At 39.2% G+C, this 27,631-nt stretch overlaps 1 protein-coding gene across 2 annotated transcripts in view; it reads left to right on the top strand.

The window, feature by feature from the left end:
• Positions 1-4,175: 4,175 nt before the first annotated feature.
• SH2D4B (SH2 domain containing 4B) overlaps positions 4,176-27,631 on the top strand; it is a gene marked incomplete at its 3' end in the record, with an annotated part of 57,764 nt that continues 34,308 nt past the window's right edge. For both annotated transcript variants that reach the window (XM_083866205.1, XM_083866204.1), the window contains exons 1-3: positions 4,176-5,034; positions 19,445-19,604; positions 20,696-20,843. In XM_083866205.1, the coding sequence (XP_083722331.1) occupies positions 4,851-5,034; positions 19,445-19,604; positions 20,696-20,843 (492 nt within the window). In that variant the 5' untranslated portion in view covers positions 4,176-4,850. The remainder of the gene's footprint in view (positions 5,035-19,444; positions 19,605-20,695; positions 20,844-27,631) is intronic.

Below are 27,631 nucleotides of genomic sequence, written 5' to 3'. Positions count from 1 at the left end.
GATGGGATTTCTTCTGAAGGGCAGGTAGTGTTGCAGAGTACAGAATTAACCTTGGGAGACTGGAATAATGACAGATGGCTCTACTCTCTGCAGCCCTGGACTGCACATACTGCTTTCCCTACTGTCAGTGCTCTCTGTGTTTGTGACTGTCTGATTTCTGTGTAGGACTGAGAAATAACAGATTTGGATTAAAATAAAACCAACCAAACCCCATCTATCTGATGAGACTCCTGCCACTGTAAATCTTCATTGCACCATTAAAATCCCCACTTAGCATCATTTCACTTGCAGCTGTAAGACTGACTGGATAAGACATATTTTCTCATGGATTGGTTTGTAGCTTTCTTGCTGCATTTCATTTCATTAAGATGAGGTTTTAATCTATTTAATTCTTATTTTGTTATACCTATCTCAAAGTGTTTAATTCTCCTTTTCTTTATAGTTAACACAGTGCCTTGTAGAAATAGCAATCTTGAACAAGCACAGAGGAGGTGATGAGCACACAAAGCCTGCCCATGTTCCAAAACATGCTGCAGTCTGATTTACTGATGCTAGAACTCTGTGGAAAAAGAAGGCCAGGAAAAACATACCCTCATTTTTGCTTTATGTGGTGCTTTGTAATGGAATAGCAGCTTCAGGGAAACAATCATTCTGACCCAGCTGCAGATTGTGCTGCTGAGAAACTCATTTTAGCCCTTAGAGGGAGCCACAGACTTGACTATGGAAATGGAGTAAAACCAGGCAGGTTTTGTTGAACCCATCTGTGAAAGAGGAGGTGGAGAAGGGATGATTCTCAATTAGTTTTGTTTTTTTTCTAGCTTTTAATTAACAGCAACTTTCAAATCTGACATAAGGCTAGTTCATGGGGAGTGCCAAAGCACATTTGCTTTTGTAGTGACAGATTTGGAGGGTTTTGGAGACCTCAACCAAATGTTAATTTTACCTTTCCCCTTTTGCATGGTCAACTCCCTCCTGCACCATTCAGTTCCAGGTTCTACTTCTCCATTCAATGCTGACACAGCAGGACTTGAAAAATGAAGATATTGCATGCTGCTTCCTCTTAAAAAATGAAAAATATAAAGACACAAACCACGAGAAATTGATTAAGACCATGGAGTTCACAGTCTGGAAAACATGATTGCCACCTTTTTTTTTTTTACTGTGGTGTTTTTTTTTTTTTTTTTTTTTTTTTTTTTTTTTTTTTTCTTAATCATATCTCTTTCTTTAAGGAGAGAGATGCATTACAGCCCCCTTTTCCCCTGTAATGTGTAGGTTATAGCACTATCTTTTTATGTAAATTCCATGGCTAAAGTAGATTTTATGGCTGTGTCATAAAATGCAAATGCTCTTCTCCTGGCTCAGCAATAATCAGCATTGTCAGTGAGCTGTTCAGTTCCAGGGAATGGAAGATGCACATGCTCAGAGGGAAATGGATGAAGAGTTTTGCAGCCCTTAGCCAATGAAGGACTTCCCCTTTCTTAAAAAAAATGAAACTAAAATATTTTTTCTGTACCTTTTCCTTTCCTTCCCTTCCCTTCCCCAGCAATAGATTCTAGTGGCAGCACTCAGAGGTGTATTGCCAGAAAGATGGTACACCAGAGGTGGGACAGACTGTCTCTAGTCCCAAAAGATGCCATTTAAGATTAAAGGAAACTCCAGGCTTAAATTTTAAACAGCTACTAATTTGAGCATCAAGTTGTGTGGCAATCATTGTAAGGTAATGACTGCCAACAAAGAACTCCATTAATAGTCACTTTTATTTTCTGTGTAGGCTGTTGAGTTGTAATATTTCTGTAGTGATTTTAACTCAGCTTGGACTGTTGAACTAGGGGTAGCCAAGGTGAAAAAAAGCAGTGGAGAGTTCATTGTCCTGCTAAACTATTCAAAAGGCTTCCCAGGAAGGCTGGAAAGATGATGGAGGGTCACAGTCAGGAAACAGGCATCCTTACTACAAATTCCTCTGCTCTTCTGAGTAACTAATTTATCCATATATTAATCAGGCCTGGGAAAGGAGGGGAAGAGAGAGAATAATTATTTTGCAATGAAAGTTTTATTTTTTGCTTTGCCTGAGTTGTTTTCTATCCCTCAGCTTTCTGGCTCTACGTTGGTTGGAGTTGCAAAGCTCATCACTTTACAGAATATCAGCTAATCCTAGAAAGAGCAAGAGTTGTGTTAAAAGTGGGTTTGGTGTTTCTTCACAGTTGTTTTGGACCTCATAGATTTACTTAATTTCTGAGAAATCAGGAGAGATCATGACAATTTCTTTGTGATAATTCCATCTATGTATTTGGAATATTTGTGGAAATATGAACTGCAATGAGAATGGGTGTCTAATATGAATTGATTATTAAAAATTAATGGCAAAATTCGTGGCATTTATTTATTCTTCTGTTGGCTGTTGGCTTACATTGGATAGGATGTTTCTTTATCTTCCTTGCTTCTCCTTTATATTTCCAGTTTTTTATTATGGGATTGCTGCAACCCAAAGAAAATCTATGACAAGTTGATCAGATTTGCTGCTGTTGATTAGATGATAACACTTCCACATGTGAATTTTTATTTTATTAAAGAAAAAAAATATTTCCTTCACAGATCAATTCCATTTGGTCACCATCCTCAAATATTTTTGGTGAATAATCTTCTGGCAATGGGTTGTTCGTGAAATGTCATTTCATCTTTTTACTCTTGCTGTTTTTCTTGTGTGGTTGCTCATTGAACATTACAAGTAGTTGCCTGAATATTTGTTTGCATTCTGTCTTGTATCTTGTATCCCCATGCTGAGCTGCTCCTGCAGCTGAATGCTGTCCAGAACTAGTGCTGCTTATCATGCTCAAATACACATAATCCATGATGAAGAGTTTGTTCTTTGCACCGTGATAGCTTCTGATCAGGATTTAATTTCTGGCCTGTGAAGTCAAGCAAAATGAAATAAGAATGATGACAAAATGAGTAAAACAGTGAAACTGCCTGCCCCGGAGCCTTTGCAAAGGTGAGTCTTTTTCAATTAATGCCAAAATGTGGAGCCACAGCTCTAATATAATTGAATAGAAGTGGAGAAACAAAAGCCAACCCCCTCAGGGTTTCCCCTTTTTATACCCATCTAAGTAAAATAAAGAAGCATAACAAAATCCTTCTTACTCTAGGTTTTTTCTTGCCAAGTTCTATTTCTTAAAAAATAATAGTAATAATAAAGGCATTTTGTCTTAGGAGACAAAATCTATACGTAAAACTGATCCTGAATTGCTGAGCAGCGTGTGGACTACACTCATTGCATCCCCTGCATGGTGGGGTCTGAAATCCTGTTTCACCTGAAGGCATCATTTCAGCATCTTTGGCATTGTGTTTCCAGCTGATAGAATCTCTTCACTGGAATTTTGGTTTATAGCAGTTTGATTTTCCACCTAAATAAGGGGATAGTATTTTGCATACCTCAAAAAAAAAAAAAAAAAAAAAAAGGACGTATGAATAGGTGCATTAGCAGGATGTTTTTGAATATGAGGTCATGGAAGTCACATAAGACTTTGATTGTTCCTTATCTATAAAGCAGGTTTCTCGTGAGGAAACATAGGTCTGCTCTTTCTCTTCCTTCTTGTGCAAAAATCAAGCAGTGGGATGTGGCTCAGCCTGCAGATGTGATCTGTGTTTTGTTGTGCCTCTGAGTGGCCACACTTTGGTTTGTCTCGCAAAGTGTCCCCCTCCCAGAGTGTGCCATCCCTCTCCAGAGGAGCTGAGCCCCTGCCCAGTGAAAACAGGCTCCCAAATCCAGAGAATTTGCTTTTCAGTGTGATGTGCTTTGCTTTGGGTTGTTCAATAATGAAGTGGCTTTTGACCCTAGTGCTGAAATATTGTTTTTGCTGATTTTCATAAAACTGCTACATAGTAAAGAGCTCCAATCTCCTGGAAGAGCAGGGTTGTCACATTCTTCAGTCACCAAGTGGAAAATGAATTAGCATCAGGGCTTGCATAGCCTGTGCGAATTGCTGAGAGCTTAGTCTTGTTTAATTCATATTAATTTATTTATGAAGTGATAACAAGATTCTTGTGGCTTCTGTAACATCTGCTTTTAATTTTAGAAGCATTTTAGTCAATTTGCTGCATGACAGTATTTGTCAACACCAGGTAACTGTGACCTCTAACGTGTCTTACTCTGTTGAGACTGGTTAACAGGCTAGACTGAGAAATAATATGCAAACTCCTCTCTTATCAGGGGGAGATTAGTTCCCAAAGTGACATGGATATTGTTGGTGTAGGTGATACCTTTAACCATGACATCACTTTAAACCCCTGGGCAACGCTCATGCCCTTGGGAGTGTATTGCTGCTGAAGGGAACTGCTTGACCTGAAACTCTGAGACTCTCTATGTTGAATTTCCTTCTGCTCAAGGGAGCAAAGCTGCTGGGTTCAGTCAAGAATCCCTTATTTTTACTGGCTTGCAGTCAGGAGCACTGAAGTGACTTTTACTTTTTTTCTCCCAGCCTTTTCATTTTATGTTTTTTTGGGTTTTTCTTTTTCCCTAGCCTGTTCTGTTCATTTTTCTTACATCCACTTGACACCTGTCCCTAACTTGGGAGGATGAGATAAGCAAAGAACTCTGTCCCTGTCAAGACGAGGAGCAGAATATGCCTGCACAAAAAGGGCCGGAGCAGGAATCAAACCTCTCCTGGGCAGGCAGGCGTGGGAGAGCTCCTTTGCTGCAATTTGCTTTCTGGAGTGCCATCATCAGTGGGGTTTTGTCACTGTAGTGGGTATAATTTGAAGCAGGTTTTTCTCTCTCTCTTTTGTTTTTCCTTGTCTTTTTTTTTTTTATTATTATTATTATTTTTTTTTTTTTTAATTTTTTTGGAGTCATCATGCTGCAGCAAATTTTGCGCGATATGTACATTGATCCCGAGCTCCTGGCAGAGCTGAATGAGGAGCAGAAGCAGATCTTGTTCTACAAGATGAGAGAAGAGCAGCTGAGGCGCTGGAGGGAAAGGGAAGAAAAAGCCCGAATGGAGGAGGCTGTGCTGAGAAAGACAGCAAGGCGCAACCAGAGTAAGATTTGTGACCTCCTTCTGTGCTTCAGAGCTGGGGATGGTGGGCTTGCAACCAGCTATGGTGCAGCAGCATCTGGATGAGCATTGCAAGGATCAGTGCCAGCTGTCCCCATGAGCAAAGTGACAGTCTGGGACAGCCAAAGCACCATGTTCCTGCTCCTTGTATCTCCAGGCTGGTCCTTTCTTTTGGGAGTATCTTACTGGTGAAGTGAGGGGAATTGTTTTGATGTCCTTGTTAAAGCCAGGAGTCACTGCTGGTGTTCTGTCAGTGGTAACTGATCTATCATGACCAAGTTTTTTCACTACTCCTAAGGTTGTTTTTTTTCCATGCTCATCCCTCACTGTAGGTCAGGAAAAATCCTGTGCTCTTCCAGTTTCTTGATTTAGCATGAAATATTTTCACCTGCTTGGAGCAGGAAATAATTTTATGAATTTGAGGTTGTTACAAAGGGCTCTTGGTGAATAAATGTAATCCCAAAACAGCCATACCATATGAGACTAAATTTCCAACTGTATTAGTAAATAGTCTCCAAAAGGTTATGTTTAGGGGATAGGATAATAATGTGGCAAACCAGTGACCAAAACCAAAGAGAAGAAACCAGAAACGTGTTTGCATGCAATATGTAGTTAAAATATGGAGCTCCTACCAGAGGCTGCTATGAATGTGTTGACTTGAAAAGTGAATAGGAGAATAATAGAAGAAACATCAGAAAATAACTTTTCCAGATGTCTTTTCCAACTGACTGGTGCTGGGTCCAAGGGGTTTCAAATAAACAGGAATACTTAATTCCTTGCTCTTTTCTCTGAGTAAGTGGCTTTCCAGCTTTTTCTCCCATTCACATGCTGAAGCTGTTAGGCTGGTGTGAGATAGAAAACATTTTCATCTTGGAAATGTAACTACAGTGATTCCTCAGTCAACAAGGAGGTGTCACAGAGATACATCAAACACCCTGTCAAAGATCTTATCCTATCTTTAAATCTATTAAGCCTTGAATATTCAGAATTTTTAATAACTTTTGGTAGCTGATTTTGAGAAAGCTCTTTAATGTTTATGGGACTGCAATCAGCATTTCAAGTGCTGCTTATCTGAACACACCCACAGTAGAAACGCCCCAATACAGGGACATTGTTGGGTTCAGCTGTCAGATTTGAAATATCTAGAGCTTCTGAACCTTATAAAGTGCCCCTTAGGCAGTTATCAATTATTAGACTATTATTAGAAATGTGCTTCAAAACAAAATTATTTTCCAAGACTCATGTGAAGCACAGACCTTCATGAAGTGATGGAACTAAGTTACAGTGGCAGCCCTAAAACAAGAGAGGAATGTCCAGAACACCCTGGTCATCCATAGTAGGAGTTTAAAATTTCCCCTCATGCCAAAGTGGATGCTGGAAAACCTCATTCTCTTTAATTTTTATTTTTTTCATGTTATTGCTCTCACTGTGAATGGCTCTCTGAGAGGGATGGCATCAGAACAGCTTCTCTCATACAGCACAAAAACCTTCTTCATTTTGATTGATTTATAGCTGAGAAGAAAAATTAAAAATGCAGTTCAGCTCCACATACCAAAACAACATCCTATCATTGAGATAATCTGTATCATGCTCATTCTTTGAGGGAGACAGATACAGAAAAACTCTAACTGCAAAAATATTTATCTGATAAATTGTCACAGTGTTGACACCTACATTTCCATATATAAATTATACATTAAACCTGTTCAGCTTCCTGCTACAGGAGACCATTTTCTGGGTGATTAATTTTCTGATTTATAAGGAATAGGAGAAAGGAGAGCAGCAGAGTAACCTATAGATTATATTCACTCTGACAAAGGTAGTCACAAATACACATTGAGTTAAATTTCACAAAAACCCATTTCCATTTTACCTTCTTAAATTGCCAATTAAAGGTATTGCTTAGGTTTGACTTTTGCCCACTGTTAGGAGATTTCTACTTTCTTCAGAACTGTAGTGTAGAACTATTGGAATCAGATTTGCAAGCCAGGACCCTGGTTCTGCTGGAAATATTTTTTTACTTTCATGAACTGATGTGCACCAGAGTTAGAAAATATAACTTCTTTCAGATGTGCTGGTCATTAACTGTACAGATACTTTTAACTGATTTCTGTTGCACAGTTCCACAATGTGATGTTAAATGGTCTCAGTGAAGGTGGTTTCTTGTTTAAAACAGAAAAGATAAAAAAGCAAAGTGCAAATTGTGGATATAAAATAGTAATTACTGTGCAATAGTCTTGCCTATAGACTCAAGGGGTCAGAGTAGATGCCAATAGTATTTTTTTTATCTTAAAATATTTTTTTCCTAGAAGACAATTGACATAATCATTTTTTTGACCTTGAAGATGCTTAATTTTCAGTTGCCCTTAATATATAAGTGAATTTCCAGACCTCCTTCCCCTCTTACACAGCGTAGAAAATAGAGTGGTTTTACTCCTGTTTTTGTGGCTACCAAGAAATGCAAAGCCACCACAATTACATGTTCTTTATTCCCTTGAAACTGAGGGATTTGAGGTTTTTAATCTAAGGTGGTTTTTTTTTTACTCTGCTGCATGACACTTCTTATGTTCACACTACTTTCTTTAGGCCAGGAGTTACTCTGAGTTTATAGATGTCTTTGTAGCCTGAAAGAGTAGGATAGATGTGAGACTTCAATATCTCTGTTGCTGAGTTTCTGAAAGTTTATAGTTGACAGGAAAATGTGGATGTTGTTTGTGAATGCAGCATAACGTTCTGTTCGTATAAAATAATTTTATACTAATTTAATTGGAATTATCTTTATAGCCCTGCCTTTCAAATCCTTCTGTGTGAGTGTTCAGAGCTGCTTTCCGGCTACCTCTTGCCCTGAATCCACATTTAAGGGGTACAGCTTGGTACCTTTCTGATCTTGTGGGTCTTGGCCTCAGGCAGAAGCATGGCGATGGTGAGGACCCATAATTAAGGAAAAACCAAGAGGGGTTTTAACATGGGGGTACAGGGACACACCATTATAAAACAAATAACAAAAGCCTGCAGAAATCTGGTAAAGCCAAAATGCACTACAACACTTCTGTTCTTCTCAACGTTTGAATAGCCACATATGAAAACTTTCCTCCCCACCTCTTTGGGATGGGATACAGTGCAGTTGAACAAATGTTAATGGCAATGGACGCTTCTCTAAATAAAAGTGCTCTGAAAAGTGCCTTCTGATGATCTGAAGTGCCATACCCCAGCTGCTGTAATTCCCCATGCATTCAAGAGCTCAGCTCCAGTGGGATGTGTGCACCCAGCAGCACAGCTCAAGGCTTGGAGTTTTCAAAGCAAAGTGATTGTGAGCTCAGTTTTGGTTTCCTACCGTGACTTGAGGATGAAGCGTTCTTGTGTTTTGAGTGTGCTCTCCTATGGAAACCACAAGAGCAGAGGGGGCAAAAAGATTGGCTTATGCAGGTCAGAAAGGCCTTGTGCTAGGGTTAAATGCTCATTAAAGAATACTCATTAACATGATCATTTTTTTAATTTTTTGGAAACTAACTACCAAAGGCCCCAAATCTGCTTTGATTTTTAAAGCAGTGCCACTGAGTGCAGGTTGTCCATAAATGTCCTACTCAGTATTTTTAAATTTGCTGTTTAGAAACCAAGACTAAAGCATGAAATAAGATGTCAGTTGTTGAGAGCATAAGCCAAACAGTGTACCCATCTGTGTAGTCTTATTCTTAATTTCTAGAGAAAATAGTATTAGTCACCTGCAGTAAATGCTAAATGGAGCCTGCTTCTGCATTTGGATTGTTTGGTTCCATGTGTCTTGAGAAAAGGTTAAAATTGAAATTAGTATCAGAATGAGTCAATGTTGAAGGAATTATTTCACTTTGGAGGTGAATGAAATGTGTTCGGATTATTCAACTGTTTTAATTTCTTTGCCATTTAAAAGCACACAGATTGATGTCTAAAGGGAAGCAATGTATAACATCACTTCAGAATGAAGCATTTCCTTTAGAAGATATTGAATAAATTGTCCCCTATTTTTTTGCTATTTGTACCTTGCCTAAAATTATTAGTAGAATTTGGGCATCGTGTGGGTCCTCCCAAAATGATAGCATTTAGTGAGCTTACTCAAAGTAAAGAAAATCTTTTGTAGCTTTAATTAAATAATGATTGCTGGCTGGTGCTGGAATAGCATCACAGCTGAGCTGAATTCTTGGAGGTCCATCTTCAGTTCACTTACAGATTGCTCCCAGGCAGATGTTTCAGGAAAATATCTTCATTGTAATAAAACAGTTTGCTTGTTCCTACTGTGCTCAAATCACTGAGAGAAGTCTCCTCAAAATTTCAAGATCCCTTTGGGATTTTCTGAGAGTTGACTGACAGGCAGCTTTGCAATTTGCAAAGAAACATATTTATGTGATTAGGCAGGAGCCCTTTAGCCACTGCAGCTGAGCTGGGAGGAAGCAGAGGACTCTGCCAATTTGGGTTTTGACACTGATGCAGTATCCAGAACTGTCAGCATTCCTAAAATGAGATCTCAAAGACTATTGAGCATTAGGTAGCTGAAGGACAGTCGTGTGGGAGGGGATGTAATGCTGGTCTGTTGCTGTTATTTCAATAACATTTCTGCTGTTATTTCTATTTATTCATTGTGAACTGCAGCTCTTGGTGCTTAGACAGGAGCTATTTGTAAATTCTCCTTTTTACCTGTCCTTAACAAGAGTAGCTGGGAGAAAATAGGGTAGGCTAATCACAGCATGGCTAGAAAATAATTTATCTATCTAAATGACATTTGTGTTGGAAAATCATTAGAGAATAGATGATGCTATTTGGAAGCAAGTATTTCAACTATCCCAAGTGGATGGTTGGAGAATACATCAGTGTCAGAGCAAGGCCACTGAGTGGGCATGTGTTTCAGTGGGTGGACATGCAGTGACATTTTTTCTGACTTTGAACTTGGAAATGTATTCCTTATTTATGCTCAGGCCTCTACAGATGCTGGTAATACTTAGCTAAGATTTTATCTCCTCTGGAGACAAGCTCCTGTCAGTGTTCACTGTGTCTTTCTCTGTATCACTGGGTATGGAACTAACCAGAGACATCAGGTCTCAGCATTTCTGAAATTTCTGGCGTTATGTGGTCTTGAATTCTGTAGAGTCCTATCCTTTGTTTCCAATTCAGATATGAATGGAAAAGTAACAAGAGAACACGAGCAAGAACATTAAAACAATTTTTGTTAGGGGACTGAGCCACCTGATTTGAAGCCATTGGATAAGTTTTAATGTAACACTCACAATGGAGAGAAGCTGGAGATACAATGCAGGGAACTCCTTAAAAATAATGGGAAGCTGGACAGGAGCAATGCAGATCAAACTAATATGGTTAACATACATTCTCCATTTATTCCATCTAAAATGTCAGGTTATCTACACTTCAATATAGTTTACAATTACAAATACATTCTCATTGGTATAGAGCATAAGGAAAAATGCAAACAGACATTGTTTATTTTGTGGTTAAGGTGGCTAAAGTGTTCACACTACCAACTATACCTATTAATACCTAGAGAAACCTCTGTCTTATGCTAATACCTTAACATAATTTTGTAACTGTGCCCTAAGCTTCACTGGCCTGGATTTGGAGCCCAGGCTGGGGTAGCTCAAACCTCAATCCAAATATAAATCATGCCCTCGTTCTCTGAGAAATTCTACTACAGATATATGCTGCAGCTTTGTTAGTGCTCTATACCTTGGGCCAGAACTGAGCTGCTCAGGGCCCGTGCCTGGAGTGGCTGAGTGTTGAGGTAGGGTCAGACAGCAGCTTCTAAACTCATTTCTCTGAACCTGGGGCTAACAGGAGACCTCCAGCTGCTGCCTGACCTAGGTATGCACCAGATGGAACAAATCCAGAGGGACTTCTCTCACCTCCTATGCTCAGCCATGAGTCTGGGTTTTTTGATTTCGTATCTTGTCCTGCAGCTGATTTCTCTGTTTTGCAGAAAAATGGCAGCAGAATGTTGCTGCCTACCTGGGGCTTCTCCAGCACCTGTGCAATCCTCAATGCTCCTGTTTCCTGAGGCATCAGTCACTCTGCTGGGTTAGTGGAACCTCAGGCATGGAGGGCATTGCTGTGCTCCTCTGCCTGTCTGGACACAGCAAGCTTGGACTTTCTCCCTCATCCTGTGCCCTGGTAATATGAGGTTGTGACTGTCTGCAAACTCATGAATACTTGATGTGGAAAGAGGGCAGAACTGCAGCCAAGGGGAGAATGGGATTTGCCCGAGCTAATTCAATATTTTCTTGCTGATTTTGCCATTTTTTAACATAAATGACTAAAACATCCAAGGACAAAGTTTTGAGAGCAGGATTTGGAAGGTACAGAAAAACTCAATGTGTTCAAGTCAGCAGTGGATTTAGCCAGACACTGATGGCAATTCAATAACCTTTCAGTCCACTTCTTTGCTGTGGTGCTAAAAAGCCTCACTGTAAGGTGTAGTTCTCTCTGATTCCGTGTCCTGTGTGCCTGACAAAAGGAATCAGGGCTAAGCTGCCACGCTGCATTAATCAGGAGAGCCTGGTGCACAAAATGATCCATATTTCCCTGTTCATTCTGTGGCCCAGAACCCTTATCCTCCTGCTCTGAGTTTCCTGTAGACCCTGAATCAGCCATGCAAGCTTGGTTTTATTTTGTTCTCAAAGGGAAAACCTGGAAGCTTTTTGTGATAGGTCTGTGTGGGAAACCAAGCCCTATATATAGCATTTTACGCTCTGCAAGATTCAGTTTGGATGAAGAATCAGAAAATGTGGTGCTATGTTCTTGATGTTTTTTAATGAAGAAAAATATCTCAAATGAGCTACACTGATGGGAATGATTATAAAACCTTCCATTTTCCTCTGATGTTTACCTATATTTTTATGCTGTTTGCAGTGAAAGGGTCAGCCAGTAAAATGGACAGACAAGAGGTTGCCTCTAGATTTTACAAGGAGTTAGAACAATGTCTTTAAGAAAGAGTTTTGAATGTTATCACCTGGTTGAAATTGGGCAAATTACAAAATTGTTACATGTAGCACTGTGCCTCAGCCAGGGAGCCACAAAATTATTTGGAACATACTGGATAGATGCCACTTAAATGATATTTTATTTCTGTGTTTCTTTTTTTCTCCTTTTTTTTCTGGTTTCTAACATGCAAACCTCTGTGTGTATGCTGCATATCTACATACCATGTCCCAATGCAAACTCACTTACCTTTGAGTGTTGTGCACAGTTATCCCTGCTACATTTGTTAATTACCAGAGTCTTATCTGAGTAACTGTTTCCTCCCTTAATATTTGCTCTCTTCAGTCACTCTTCCTTTATTTGATCCTGCAGGGGTTTATTGCAGCATAATTATTTCCATGGTAACAGGCTGTAATTCCATAAACAGAAGATTGAGTTTGTTATATGATCAGGAAGCAGCTGGAGAGCCATAAAAGGCTGATTTTTCAGCAATGCTGAAATCCTGCAACCCTTATTGATATATTAATGTAATCAGCTGAATTTCTTTCTCCCTTTGCAAATCCTCCCCTAAATGGAAAGGCACATAACATAGTGTTGAAATTCAAAGGTATGTAAATTGAAATGTTAGGGGCAGAATTTCCCCCCATTCTTCTTAAGAATTGAAATGAAGGGGTTTTTTGAACATGTTTTAGGAAAAAAGGGATTCTATGCTCCCATTACTATTAGCAGGGGCAGAGCACAAATTAATTGTAGATCTTCATTTTATTGTGGGGATGATGTTATTTTCATTACTTTCCTCATTACCATCTAGTTATTCTCTGTGTAGCTTAATGGATTTACAGCAGTTAATGTTTTGAGAAGTGCATTCTGTCCTTTGAATAGTCTCTCAAAAGCATTCACAGTAATTTCCTAGCTTTTCTGCATAGAAAGAAGTGAAATTCTGTTTGTGTATTTGTAAAAAAAAAAAAAAAAAAAAGATAATTCAATACTTATATTGGCTAAGCTCAAGGAATTGAGAACAGCCTAAAGCTCACATCCTCATTTTCATCCTAATCAATGCTCTTCTAACACATGTCCTTTAGCTAATGAAACTCTGAATGGAACCTCATCTACCCTGCAGACTAACAAAGTTCAAGCTTCTACTTTAAAGAAGCCATAAAAATAATTTGCTTGGAAAGCCAAGAAATCTCAACTAAAGGGCATTGTGCTTGGACCAGAGTACACCAGATACTTGAATTGCAGAAGAACAAAAAAACCCACAACCCTACAAACACAGCAAACTCCATGAGCTATGGTTTAGCTCTCCATGGCAAAAGCAGATCAGGGTGATCAGCTTTTAATGCACATCCAGCCTATTTCAAATGCGGAATAAATTTCAGGAGTTTTTTTTCTAGCCCAGAGATATAAAAGAATAGAGATGTTTTCTGTAGAGAGTCAAAAGATACTTGTGTGACTACAAAGCTTCCCAGCAGGTGAGGATGGACAGCCAATTGCTTCTGTAGACATCTGCAGCTTCCAACCAGGAGAATTATGATGGGAAGCCCAGAGAAACAAGGCTGTTCATGGAAATAGCAGATTCTTTGGTACAACATTCAGCAGAATTTGAATCCTGTCCCATGGTTCAGAGATTATAAATCAGTGATCACATAATTTCCTGAATTTACAGCTTATGATATTCCCTACCATAGAAAGGCAGGAGGGTGCTCTTTCATTTTGCTGGGCTAAGGCAGAGTGGGTGATGGCACAGCTGGGAAATCTGACACCAAACCAGGCCTTCAGCTCCTTGGAATATCTCCCATGTAAACACTGGGGATGGATCACCAACTGGGGGTATTGGGGATTCTCTGCCTGTTAAAGCAATGGTGGCCAAGCTTAGGGAAAGGAAACTGATTTCAGCAGTATTCTATTTGCTCTAAGGACCGTTATTTCCAAACCACTTCTATTTGGAGATATAAAAAAAAAGCCCAAGAACCCATAAAACTCCTGAACCCAGTGAGTGGCTCATCTGTGTGTTCCAGTTGGCTTGGGCAGCACAAGGCCAGGTCTCCTTGGTGTGTCTGTGCCTGTTCCAAGGCTCAGACACAACGTGCAGGTCAGAGCTGATGGACAGTGCAGGCAATGCAGCCTGAGCTCTGCACACAGCTGGGATTCCCCTCCAATGGGCATTTCCATCAGCTGTGGTGCTTCTCTCTGTCCCCAGAAATGCAGCAGGGTCGGTGTCCCCGGCAGTGCTCGGCCATGGCAGGGACAAGGTGACAATGCCACCACAGAGGGTGCCCCAAGGCTCAGCTCCTGGTGGTGCTCCAGCCCTCTGTGATGGGATCAGGAGTGCTGCTGGCAGAGCCTCATGAAAATTGTTGTAGGTGAGAGCTCGAGTTTCCTATTGCTCTCTGGGGCATTGTTTTACACTTCCATTGCTGTCATAGAATTGACTGTGCAAACAGCAGACAAACCGAAAACATGATTTGACCTTATTTTTGATTGTATGTGTTTATATGTACAAACTTGAGTAGCTGTTGGTTCTGGCTTTGGGTCTCCCAGAAAGTTTTCACTGCGATCCCTTTGTGCTGCAAATGTGAGAGAGACCTGATTTTGCATTTTGTGACCTGGCATTTGTCTGGGGTAAGGAGGCAGAAGCCACTTTACTGGTCTCAAAGCAGTGTGGGTGTAGGTTTAGAGGAGCTCCATGTGGGATATACTAATTCATGGATGAGCTTCAGGTAAAAAGAACTTCAAAAGTTTATGTTGTCTTCTTCTGGTCCTACAAAGTTGTTTTAGGTGAAAAACGGTGGAATATTAAAGCTGATGTATCATTGATCTGCAGAGTGGAGATGGGGAAGACCTGGTAAATTATTCATTAAGTTTTCCTGATAAAGCAGTGCTTGTTTCTAAAATATTTCCATTTCTACTCTACAGTCCAGACTAACTTTGATGTCCACTGCTTTGTAAGGGTTATTATTTGCAGCCTGCCACAGTCTCTCCAAGAAGAAAAAAATACTTTTGTGGTCAGGGCACAAGGCTGGGGCTCAAGAGATTTAATTCCTGTTTCCCGACTCTGCATTAGGCTTTGTGACTGGGCTCAGAAGCTGCTGCTGAGCAGGAAACATGAGGTTCTCCTGCCTCCTTCTCATCTATATTTCGAATTTGTTTAGTCAAGACCTGTCTCTTCCTTTTATAGTTGAATTTTTCTTTTTTTGTGTATTTCTCTTTCATTTGGACATGAAGTGTATTAACAAAACATATTATTTTGAAAGATTTATACTTTAAAAATTATAATTTTTTTAAAAAATGTAATACTTGAGAGGCACTTTTATGTAGGAATTATTTTGTTATAATCACCCCTCAGTAGTGGTGATTCTCTGCTTGCAAGGCAGACAACACCAGTTTCCTACAAGTCTTAGGGAAAACAATTTTCTGGATTTTCTTGATCTTGCCATGGGTTCTGCAGTTTAAAATATCATTAGCCTAGAAGAGCTGACCCTCTCACTGTCAATGTGATTCTGCAGGCTGCAGAGGCTTTTCCTATGGCAAAATTTCTCTTTTCACAGGGCCAGATTTTCTCCCTGAAGTGCTAATTTTATTTTTTTTCCTGCACATTCATTTTTGATGTCATTTTGTGCTAAGAAACCACTGAGTTTTATGATCAGATTGTACAGTAAAGTCCAGCCGCAGCTTTATGGGAACAGAAGTTTGAGGGAAGGTTTGTATGGGAATGATTTCTTGAGGTGAATTCAATAGTTGGATGTGAAAAGGCCTTCTTTTCTTCTAGAGAAAATTCTGAATTAAGGCTTGTGTGCTCAAGTTGAATTGTTTTAAAATTATATATATGGGGATCTATCTGTTTAATGCTGAAGGTTAAAATTGCCAGATTTTTTAATACACAAATCTTTCAGTTTGAATTTTTTTTGAACATATACTTTATGCATATACAGTAGAGTTCTGTACTATGTGTAGTACTGAACCAACAATTTGTTATACTGATGGCTTCAAAGGAGTTTATATATCTACTGGCTAGAACTTTATAAAAAAGATACATTGTTTTAAAAGAAGAGAACAATTTCTCAAGACAGGTCTACAAATCAGCTATTTGTTTTATTGGACTGGCTTGCAATGGGTAAGTTGTGCCTCTGAGAAACACATTAATAAAACTTCAGCACAGAAAACCTTGAGAAAAGCAAAGATGAAAATTTGTCTGCTTACCTGAAAAGTTTGCTAGTATTTTTTTTTCTCTGGTTCTCTCTGATAACATCACAAATGAACAGAAATAGGAAATTGTCTCAGAACTGGAGTAGTATTTTGTACCCACCAGTTATGGTACAGATCAATTAATACAAGGTATGTTGTTCACAATGTTTTCTTTGAAGTACTAAATAAAGGAGAGCAACTAGGATATTCAAATTCCTCACAAGAAAGAAGAGATGCTATGCACTTTTAGAACAAAAACTGCCTTTGGTTCTGTGGAATCAGCACTCCTGGGAAATTCCATGCTTCTCAAGATGCTTTGCCATGAAATGCAGTAGGTGAAAGCCTTGCAGGCAAGGAGTGAGATGGCCAGTCAGGTCTCAGCAGATGGTATTCTAATGCTGTATCCAAAAAATACATTCATAAATGTTGTGTTGACAGGAACACAGAAATGTACAGAATAAGAACCACGATGAAACACATTCACATTTATAACCTGAGACATAATCTGATAGACTGTGAAAGAGCAAATGCTTTTGAGAGTTATTGAAGGAAAACACTATTAGCTTAAATTTCCACCCCTCTTTGATGTTAGCACCGTTAAGGCAAACGCTGGGGATTCGTATAAATTACATTTTCCAATTTGGCATAGAATATTAACTTTCATGGCGAGATCCGATCCCTCCGTTGCCTTCAGTCTGGATTGTCAACACTTGTGAGTGTGGGCTGGCACTGACACTGCTGCTGTCAACAGCCCCACTCCACTGCCTCCTGCAGCTTTCTGCCTTCAGCCTGGCCTGTCAGAAACACTTTATTGATTGTGCATTGGGAAACTTAATCCGGTTAAATGGATATGTCCTCGCACAGAACAAGTGGTAGCTGAAGGTGAGAGTGGCTAAGCTGATGCTACTGGAGGGAGATGGAGGAAAAGTGGAAGCAAACCTGCCTGTTCAAGTAGGAAAGGTTTCTTTGAACTCTCATGGGAATGCTGGAGAAAAACTACGTAGGAAAATGGTGCTCTGTCCATTTCTTTATGTTTTCAAATGAGACCAGATTCCTTTCATAAGAAATGTTGTGATGCAGAATTTTCTCATATCAATGTTTGGGTGAGAGGATGAAATCTAGGGGACTGTAATATACAGGGAATGATGCAAACTGCTGACCCTTTCTGGTCTTGTAGTCAAAATTCTTTAAAATAAATCCACTCTCCATCTTGTCTTTGTGGCAGAATCTCCTTTTGTGCGGGACGGTTTCAACAAATCTGCAGGAAATAAAGCATAAAAATTGATGCATAAGAGGTGTTTCTACAAATTGTTATGAGCCTCTAAAATGCTTATAATATTTGACAGTTGTATGTAGAAAAGCAGAAGGAAAAGACAAAACCACACTAAGTCAGGTAGTGTAAATAACTATTAAAATGTATTCAGGTAGAGTCTAATCTAGTGTCTTTTGTAGTCCTATAGCTGGTTCTTGCACTTGATGGTTCACCAAATACAGTCTGTTCTGTAAAGAGCCTTTTTTGGTGTTCTTAAAATCACTCTGTCAACACAGTAACCATAGAATTTAGTGTAGTTTGTGTCATGAAAACTGAACCAGAAATTTAATCCCTTTCAATTGCCTTTGTGAGCAAGACAGGCTCTGCAGCACTGAGTGCTGTGCTCTGAGTATGCAGACTCCCTGAAACTCCTGCTTCCACACAGTAGGAGCAGGAAATTCTTGGATTCTTTGAAGGTGTTCCCATGAAGCCTCTCTTAACTGGTCAACACTCAACATTCTCTGTGCACAAAGCATTTTTAATCATGTAATGTCACAATGTGATGCAATGTTACTGGTTTTGCCCCATCTCTTTTTCCACATTCTTCATTTATTCCTTGCTGAGTGAAGTAAGAAAATAGAATGATTTAAAAGAGATCATAATACTGGGATTCTGGGAAATGCATGCCTGAATTAATAATTTTTAGTTTTGTGGGACAGTGAGACTTTAAAGATTGGGTAATCCACAGCATAAATATGGATTTTTAATTTTTTTTAATTTTTTTTTTTAATTTTTTCCCTAGCGTTTGACCAGATTTAGTCAAATCTGAAGATTTCATTGGACCCTCTGAGCAATGTTTTATTCCAAACTGTAAATTTCAAGCTTAATGTTTTCTAAGTGGCAGATTCCCCATCTTGTCGTGTCTGTTTATGTCTGACTGGAGGCAGTGTATGGTTTTTCTGAGTTTTTCCACCAGCCAGCTTTGCTCATTAGAGAATCGTAAGAAGTAACATTTGTGGGTCTGAATCTCAGACAGAAATGTGGTCATGACTTGGAAGGAGGACTCACACGTGGGGATTATGAAGCTTTATTTCAGGCCCCATGTCCATGTGGAAGTGAGGTTCTCAGGGGGCTTAACATGCCTTTTCATCCAGGGGGCATTTCCTGGCAAGGCAACACCCAGAACTGCTTTAGGAACGAAGGGGAGTGACACAGGGAAAGGGGACATTGGCAAGGCTGTCTAGGGCAGAGGGGGAGTGGGCTGTGGTTAAGGAGAAGCCATTGGTGGTTGGGAAATGGGGGTTGTAGGGATAAACCATTTTAAACAGATAATAAAACATAACAAAAAACATGCAGAATGCTATAAATGTATATTATGAAGTTGACTTTTCACAAGATGTGTGCTATGTGATTAATAACATTGTAGTAAGGATATAAGTTTTTTATTTCTGCTATTAGTAAAGAAAATTAGGCATAGTGATAGTAGTTGATGTAAGTCTGCTTAAACTGTCTGTTTGGCCAGAATAACATTTAGTGAACATGTAAAGAAGACTCTGCTATTGATACACCAACCATCAGCATCTACTGTCGGAAGAAAGTCTGGACCAAAGCCCAAGGTGGAGGTGATAATGAAGACACAGCCAAGAAACACGAATGCTCTAAAAAGGCAGACCCAAGGAGGGGCCTGCAAAACAGTTCCTGGAATATGGAAACTAGTTTATAGAAGAATATGAATATGCAACAGACTGATGCAATAGAAAGGGTATTTAAGGAATGTCTCTGATATGGCAGAGTGTTGACTTGACTGAATGCCAAGTCACCTGGCCAACCATACTTTGCTTTTTTTCTATCTCCTAATTGTCTTAATTTTTTATTAAATCTATCTCTTAAAATTTACCAAAAAAAAATGAACCTCGTTTTTCACACAGAACTTTAGAAAACTCCAATGTCCACCACCACAGCAGTTGTTCAGGTTTTGGTGTGCTCTGGGCTGTTGCAGGTAACGGCAAACGCGTGCGGTGGCTGCGGGGCCAGGACGGCGAGGTCTGGGTCTGGGTGATGGGAGAGGCCCCGGGGGACAAACCCTACGAGCAGATCTCCGAGGAGCTCATAGCAGAGCGGGCCAGGCTGCAGGCACAGAAGGAGGCAGAGGAGTTATGGTGAGGATCTAAGAGTTCAGGGTCCGCTTGGCATATAATGGGAGACGTGACCTTATAAAAGGGTGGCAGGTAATGGTGGGTAAAACTGGTAAGTATATTTTGTGAATATTTACTTTTACTTTGGTCAGGTTCTCAGCATGTTAAAAATGTTTTTATTGTTTATTAAAAGCCAAACCCCCCTCATTTGCATAAAAAGCAGTGCCAACTTTTTCTCTCCTGGGAATCTAGCTAAACCGTTGACCAGCCTGTAAATAAAGAAAAATGAAGCAGTCTGGTTTTGAGATGATTAAATTAGATTTATTTTTTTTTTATATCACAGTTCTGAGCCCACAATGAGGGTTGGGTACATAAAATCCTTTTTGAAATTGGTTTTATTTGCATTTTGCTTGCATTAATTCTTATTCCAGCAGTTCAAAAACTCATTATACAAAGTCCCATACGGATTCTAGCAGGGCCTTTCCAGGTTTGGGGGAGATTCAAAAGTGTTTTGATGCTTGATATTGTCAGGAATTAGGCCACCTGCCTCACACACTTCCCTTTGTAGTGCAGCACTGAAAAGTGACTGCTTAAATATCAGGTTATTCTGTATTATCATTTTTCATATGAGATTATTCTTGCTTTGAGCGCTTGCGTATTTAAGCAGGGATTGAAGCCTTCAACCTGGATTGAAACCTTCAACCTGTGCTCTGAATTCTTTTAACATTGTCAATACCAATAAACAATCTAGCATAAGAATTTGGGAGACATTTGTACTAGTATTTGAAAGATAATAAATTCCCAACTATGCTTTGCTAGACTAATAGAAAAATATAAGGTATGACTTAAAGACATGACTTAAAGAAATATTTGTCGAACTTAGAAATGTTGTTTTAATTAACAATTTCTCAAAAATTGTGAATTGTCTGCTTTCTTGGATGGTTTCTTCAAATATAATTTGTAGTAGGTCTCTTGTTAAATACATTTTAATTCTTTGCTTGCATCTTTCCATGAATTCTTATGCTAATTATTTATTGTAACCAACAAGTAAGTATTGATCCTCAGTTGAAGAAAATTAGTGCATTATTTTTTTATTTTCACATGCTTTTCTGAAGGAGACAAAAGGAAGCTGAAATAACAAAGAAATTCCGTGATGCTATGGCTCAAGAAAAAGCCAGGATAGTGGCAGAGAAATGGAAAATAGAAATGGAGGATCGGAAAGCAGCCAAACTGGAGGAAGAGAAAATTCAGGAGGAACTGAAGGTTTGCATAGAGCAATTTAGGCTTTTTTTAATAGTGTTTTCATATAGATTCACAGTTCTTGTCACCTTCAGTGCATGCTTATTAATAAGCTTTAAAATCCAGAGTTGTAATTTTTCATTCTGGAATATGCAGATAGCTACATGGTGTTCAGCAAGAACAGCTGGGTGAGCGATGAGAAAAAATTACAGGTCTCATTCAGAAGTGCCAGAACAATCAAAGTGGTTATTCAGCTCACACATTAACAGAATTGTTCAGTCAGCTGTGCTGGGTGAATCATCCTGGGGAAAATAATGTACAATTGGGAAAGATCTCATTTAAAGTTAGTTTGCTTGAATGTATTCTGTGTATTTTGGATGAGTTTGTTCACATAATGAACTTCAGAATTGAGTCACTACTTCCTTCAAAATAATAAGGGGTGGATCCTTCCTCTACTCAACATATGGGAAAAGTCCAGTTGGCTTTGCTGGGAGAAGTTCATTTGCCTGATTTTTATTGACTTCACTATGAACTTTTTATGAGCTCAGTTACTGTATTGTAATGTTGGTTGGAAATGATTTTTTTCTAGCTGAAAATAGCAATTTCAAAACTAAATAGGAAACGCCTCTGTTCACCCCTTTCATATTACTTGATAAAGATAAAAATGTTTGAAAATGAGAAAGTAAAATAGAATGGGTTCAGTGTGCAGAGAAGTCATGGCAGTCCCCTGAGGCTGGGGGTGCACACGATGGGTGAGGCTGAGTTTCCATGGAGAAAACCTGCAGAAATTCTGACTCTGAGGATCCAGTAACTTCCATCCACACTCCCCTCCTCTTCTGACAGCTGGCTTTATCTCTTCTTCCTCTCCTGGTGCAGTGATTTAAGGTGTGGAAAGCAAAGACTTTTCCCATTGTCCCTTTGTGAGGGGAGGAACACTGAAAACTTGGTCTTAAGTTTCTGTGGTTTGGTTGCAAATACCAAATTTCTTGTGGCTCTGCAGACCTGGGGTCTGAGGTGGTTGTGGAGCACAAAGCCAGGGTGGTTCCTGCAGAGGAGGCTGCACAGAGTTGCTGATTTACCTTTGCACAATTAATTTTCACAGGAGAGAATGGGGCCTTTGAAATCTGATGTCAATGAGTAATGAAAGTGTACCTTTCAAGTGCTTTATTAATGTATGAATAATGAGCAGAGCAACTAATTAAACACCCTTTCCTCTGCTCTCTGGAAAGTAAAGCCCTCTCAAACAAAGGCTGACAGAGTGTTCACTTATATCTCTGTGCCTGATTTACAGGACACTTGATGGGAAAATGTCCACAAGCTCACTGTTACTGTTCTGTTTCAAAGAGCAGAGTGAGCAACTTCTGAGACTTTGAGTGGCCAGTATTCATTCCTTTCTATTAAGGAAAATTAGTTTGTTCAGTTGTTGGTACAATTAAAAGGAATGGCACCGAATTCTGCTCATTTCCAAATTGATGGAAAGGCAATGTCACAGTGATCTGTGTTTCCGCTGACATAAGCAGATGTCCTCCATTCAGCTGTGTGCTTGGCAGGAACAAGGAACACTGGTGGAAGTGGGATGAAATTATGGTTCAGTTTCTACTTAAAATTCTAAAACTTAACTTTGGCCAGGATTTCTTTATCTCTCTTCCTAAATTTGCTAACATGTTTATTCTATTAAGGAAGTAGAAACCCTTTCTTTCCCAATGATTTCTCTTAAATCAAGCATTTTAAGAGAGAATTTGCAAAAATTTAAATAAATGGACCAAAGCTTTCAAAATGAGGCCCAGCAGAAAGGAACTCCTTGGCTTAAAGAATTAGTTTGGAAACATGATATATAATGCAGTGATTGTTTTTTAAAATGCCCTTTATGAAATGTTCTCCCAGAATGTTCCATATTAATCCAACAACAGAGCCTAATTCCACTTTCAGCATTGGCTTTTCAATTAGGTCCATAATTTGAGATCTGTCAGGAGAGACTTGGACTGAGAGGGTCCCACCAGCAGAGATCCAAATGCAGGATTGATTCCTGCTGCTTTGACACCACTCCTTTGCTACTCAGAAAAGCAGCTTGTCTGTTACTTGCTCTTGAAAGATCAGATCTTGTACATTGTGCATGGTATCTAGAAAGGAAAAGAAAATTGTGTTTCTGGCATCCATGTCCAACTACAAGAAAAGAAAACAAATAAGGTACAGGGAAAAAGATGAATTAATGAATCTACTGATGTATGACAGAAGTAATTGCTAGGATGAAGAAAAGGGTGTGGAATTTGCTGCAGATTTGCTCATAGATGTAGGCAAAGCTCACTTCAACAGCTTTAAAATATTTAATGCACTGGTAATCATCCTTCTGTGATGATGACCAGACCATGTTTAAACAGCTCTCCAGACTGAGGTATGGAAAGTTCAGTCTCTGCTAATGCTTCATCCTCTTGAAGCAGTTTGTCTTGGGAAATTGAATCTGTCTCCTTTCTCCTGGCATGTTTAATTTCTAACCATATGTGTCACAAACACTCCTTTTTAAGATGCTTTTATTCCTCTTGACCTATCATGGGACGTTAGGGCTGTCTGCACTAGATAAATGATATCTTACATATCAAAGTGAGTGATGAGCCCTATTTCCTTTTCCAGCACTATTTGAAAAGTATTGCTTTCCTTGGTGTTTCTTAAGCAGAATTGTCTTTAATTTATGATGCTAGAATATAAACGTTGACTATTCTGTTTTTTGCAGTTTAAGGACAGCTATTCTTTTATGCACCTATTGCAAAGGAAAAATAAGAGAGCTAATTACTATCATTAATCTTTTTGCTAATTCACAGAGGTTATGAGATCACAGGCATAATTTTCTACGGTTATCAGTAGCTGTCATTAAGATTTTGAACAATGTGCAGAGCTAAGGCAAATTAAAGATGTGAGTGTCATCCAGCCAGGGGTGGGTATCCTTCAGCTACATTTAGAAATAAAAGAGATCTTCTCTCAGTTCAGTCTTCATGTGGTCTACATAATGCAAGAGAATATTAATAGTAAAGTACTGTCCTTATGACAACATCAGATACCTGCCAAATTTAATAATATAAGCAGAGTTGACAGCAGAGCTAAATTGCTTCTTAAAAATTCCCTGGGAGATGAAATGTGTCTCATCAAAGGAGACGGGTTGAGAATCAACCTTCAGAGTACAGAACAATTAGTGCTTCTGTTCAGGAAATATCTAATTAACCTTGTGCTCAATAGAAAGAATACACTTTCTATTGAGCTTGGATGAGCTTTCAACACACGTCTGAATGCTTTACTGTGCCCCCAAGTGCCGTGGACCTGATTCTTCAGAAAATTGCTGCCAGATGTAGAGTTTAGGAATGCAGTGAACTGTCACCATTGCCATTTGGAGGACTGTGGGTCTCTTATGATAGAGCAGTGAGCATTCTGTATAGATCTGAAAAAAACCCTCTTGTCTCCAAGTAAACGTCAGGCACTCGAGTGGGACTGTTATCTCCAAGTGCAAATAAGCTGTAAGTTCAGCTCTGTGCTTTGCTGTGCCAAGAAAACATTGAACTCTTTCCCAAAGACAGCATATTTAGAATCTAGGAATGTGACAACAGCTTCTTGCTGGTGCTCGGCACCCAATCCATTCTGGAAGTGCCTCAGTTGGGTTATTTCAATAATTCAGTAATATTTCATTTTGTTTCCTTTTGGGTGACCACAGTTCAGTAATTCTTTTTTTTTTTTTTTTTTTTTCACTGTGCTGTTGTCTCTTGAACAACGTTGGAAAGGAGGCAGCTGTTAGTTTTGGTTGGGACCTGGGTGTTCAGGTTTTCTCTATGCTACTTCTAACTGATATTAATTTGAAAGAAAAATCTCTTCCTCAGTGACATCAGTGATGATTATGCTTCCAAAGCCACTGTCTTCAGGCTGGATTGCTGGTAAAAACTAGCAAAGCTCAGGTGTTTTCTGTGGGTAAATGGAAAAACCTGAGAGTATCTTACATGTTAGGAATTCAAGCTGTGAAGAGTGTCTATGATCTAGAGACAAACTTTACTGCAGGTGCAGTAAATGTCAAATCTCTCCCATCCAGGAACAGTCCTTAGCTTTATTTTCCAGCTCATGGAACTCAGAGTCTTTGTGAATTGGAGTAAGCTGGTACCTCCCTGTATGAGATGTGTGAATAGCATGTCCTGGGACACATCCATGGCAGAAATCTCACAGCTTCTGCATAAAGCATGAGTGCACTTCATACATTTGTCTCTGTGCAAATACATGCACAGTGAAGCGATTGCAAAGCCTGGATTCCTTTTGAGACACTGGAAGTAGAGAAGAAAATAATGCTTCTTGCAAACACTTGCTTTTCTGATTCAAGTGAGAGAATTTTCTCAGAAAAAGGCTGGGGAGGAGTTGGACACATTTCTGCTGTTACTAAGAGCTCTTTTGGCACCTGTCAGGTGTGTCTGGAGAGAAGCCTGAACTCTGCTGGCTGTGTCAGCCTTGCTGAGAGCAGCCTGTCCTGCAGCCCTGGGCTTTCCAGATTTCCTTCCTCGGAGCAGGGAGTCCCTAAGGGCTCCCAGCTGTGTTTTAGGTGGCCTGAATGTCTTCCCTGGCCCAGGTGGTTGCTGAGTGGGCTCAGGAGGTTTGTGCAGCTGCAGTGCAGCCGGCTGGCTGCAGCTTCCAGGGCTGCCAAGGACATTTCCTGCCAGCCTGAAGCACTGAGAGAATCCCAGGCAGTATTTGGTCCAGGGAGGGCTGTTGTAACAAGAACACCTTGTGGGTTTTGCCCTGTGCAGGTGGTGGTCATTCAGCTGTCCTGCATCCCATGAGGCTCCCCAGAAAAACCCCAGGGGCTGTGACGGCCAGAAGCTCAGTTTTCCTCTGTAAAAAAAACCCACTGCTCTATTTTGCCTTTTCCTCACATTTTTTTACATCTTTCTGCAGCAAAAAACTAAATGATGACCTATTCTCCTTTCATCTGCCTTTGACTGAAACATTAGAACTTAACCATGGCTAATATTAAATATAATTTAGAGTTAGTAAAGCTATCAAACACAGTGAGACACACATAGGCAGAAACAAGTTTGTGGTAAAATCTCAACTGCCAGATGATAGATAAGATCATTTAGCATGTTCAAATTCTCCAGTGGAGTAAAGGCTGGGGAGGATTACTGCTGCCTGTTGAATTGCCAGTGTGATTTGTTTCAGCAGCTTGGTATTTCTCAAAAATTTGCAACTCTGTACTGAATTGCCACCTTCCTAATTATTTTGGCAGAGCTGAAAGGGTCAGGCACAGAGCACAATCTCTCTCAGCTCTCAGGCAGAAGAGGGTGTTTGTAGGTGTTACACCTCTTCTCTCCCAGCTCTGATGTGCAGGGTTGGATTCCTGGGGAGAAGTGGACAATACTGCCTGTATTCTTCCAGTGGAGTAAATGTGAAAAATTCAATTATTTGTTCATTTAAAATACAAACAAGCACTGACAAAAGGATGACTGTTCTTTCCTCTGTCATACCAGTAAGGATTGTTTCTTCTCACACACACACCTTGGAAGAGTTGTGCAATGTGTGCAATATACCTGCACATCTATGCACTAATTTAATAAATAGAAGTCAAATCTCCTCTTTCTGTAAAAAGGAAAATTATGTGAAAAAGTTTTGGTGAATTCAGTATCAAGTGTCTGTGTTAAGTTTTTGTTGTTGTCTCTTTCTTAACTTTAATCTCCTTCTCAGCTAAAACAGCAGGATTTTCTTAGTTGGCATTGTTGCCTTCCATTAAGAACTCAAACTCTACCTGAATCCTAGTTTTTGGGGGGTGTATGTGGCTTTTTGTTTGTTTTTCTTAGCAGCTTTTATCTTTTTACTAGAAATGTTTCAACAACAGCAACATTAAAAAACAAACCCAAACTTACAAAAAAACTCCTGTGTGATTCAGGGAAATTGCAGTGAGATTGATTTTTTTTTTTTCCTTCTTCCTCTGTTTTAAATTTACCTTGTTGTTTAAAATGTTGAATAGAAAATATTCTGATAACCCAGGATTGCTTCTGTGTCTGTCCACTTTCCTGAAGGATAGACTGGATGTAATGAATTTTTTAGGTAGTGAAGCTAAGTGAATAAATATTCTCGTAAGAATAAAGAACAGTTGATCTCATTTTTTTTTTCAAGAAGAGAATAGAGCCATTTACTAGCAACTAAAATATGCAATCCCTAATTCTACAGAAATATTAAAAAAGATAATATTTTTTCCTGAGGAAGTTGCTTGACTTTGAAATTAGCATTGCCTAAATGCATTAACTTTTCAGAAACAGTGAACTGTCCACCCAGCTCATGTTTTTAGGAGCCAGGAAATAACAATGGAAGGAGATGTTAGAAATAATTAAAAAAAGTAGTATCAGAATTGACTAAGGAACAATACTAGGCTTTCCTTTCTCAGAAATAATAAGAGCAGCCTAATATATTGTTCATAGAATCATATAAGATTAAGGGTTGGACCCTTAACCTTCACCCTAGAAATTTTATGGGAATAACTTTTCTCAACAATCTACTTTGGGTTTCCCTTATAGTTTAGGTCAGGTAACTAGGATAGTAATTCAGGGTGATTTTACTCAGGGATTTATAAAAAAATCTTACCTTTAAATTTGTTACCCGTAAGGATATAGTGTTGGTTCCATTATAAAATTAAATAAAAACTGGTTTTGTGATTTGTGATTCAAGTTACTTCAATAATATGAATAACACTTAATAAAGTCAGTGGGTTTTTTTGGGCTTCAATTAAACTATATGATTTAAATCCGATTCCTCACTACCTAAGGGATTTGGGAAAATTCATTGGAAAACAGATA

This window comes from Zosterops lateralis (genome assembly GCF_965231275.1).
Source record: "Zosterops lateralis genome assembly, chromosome: 8".
Lineage (NCBI taxonomy): Eukaryota > Metazoa > Chordata > Aves > Passeriformes > Zosteropidae > Zosterops > Zosterops lateralis.
This window is presented reverse-complemented; position numbering and strand designations above follow the sequence as displayed.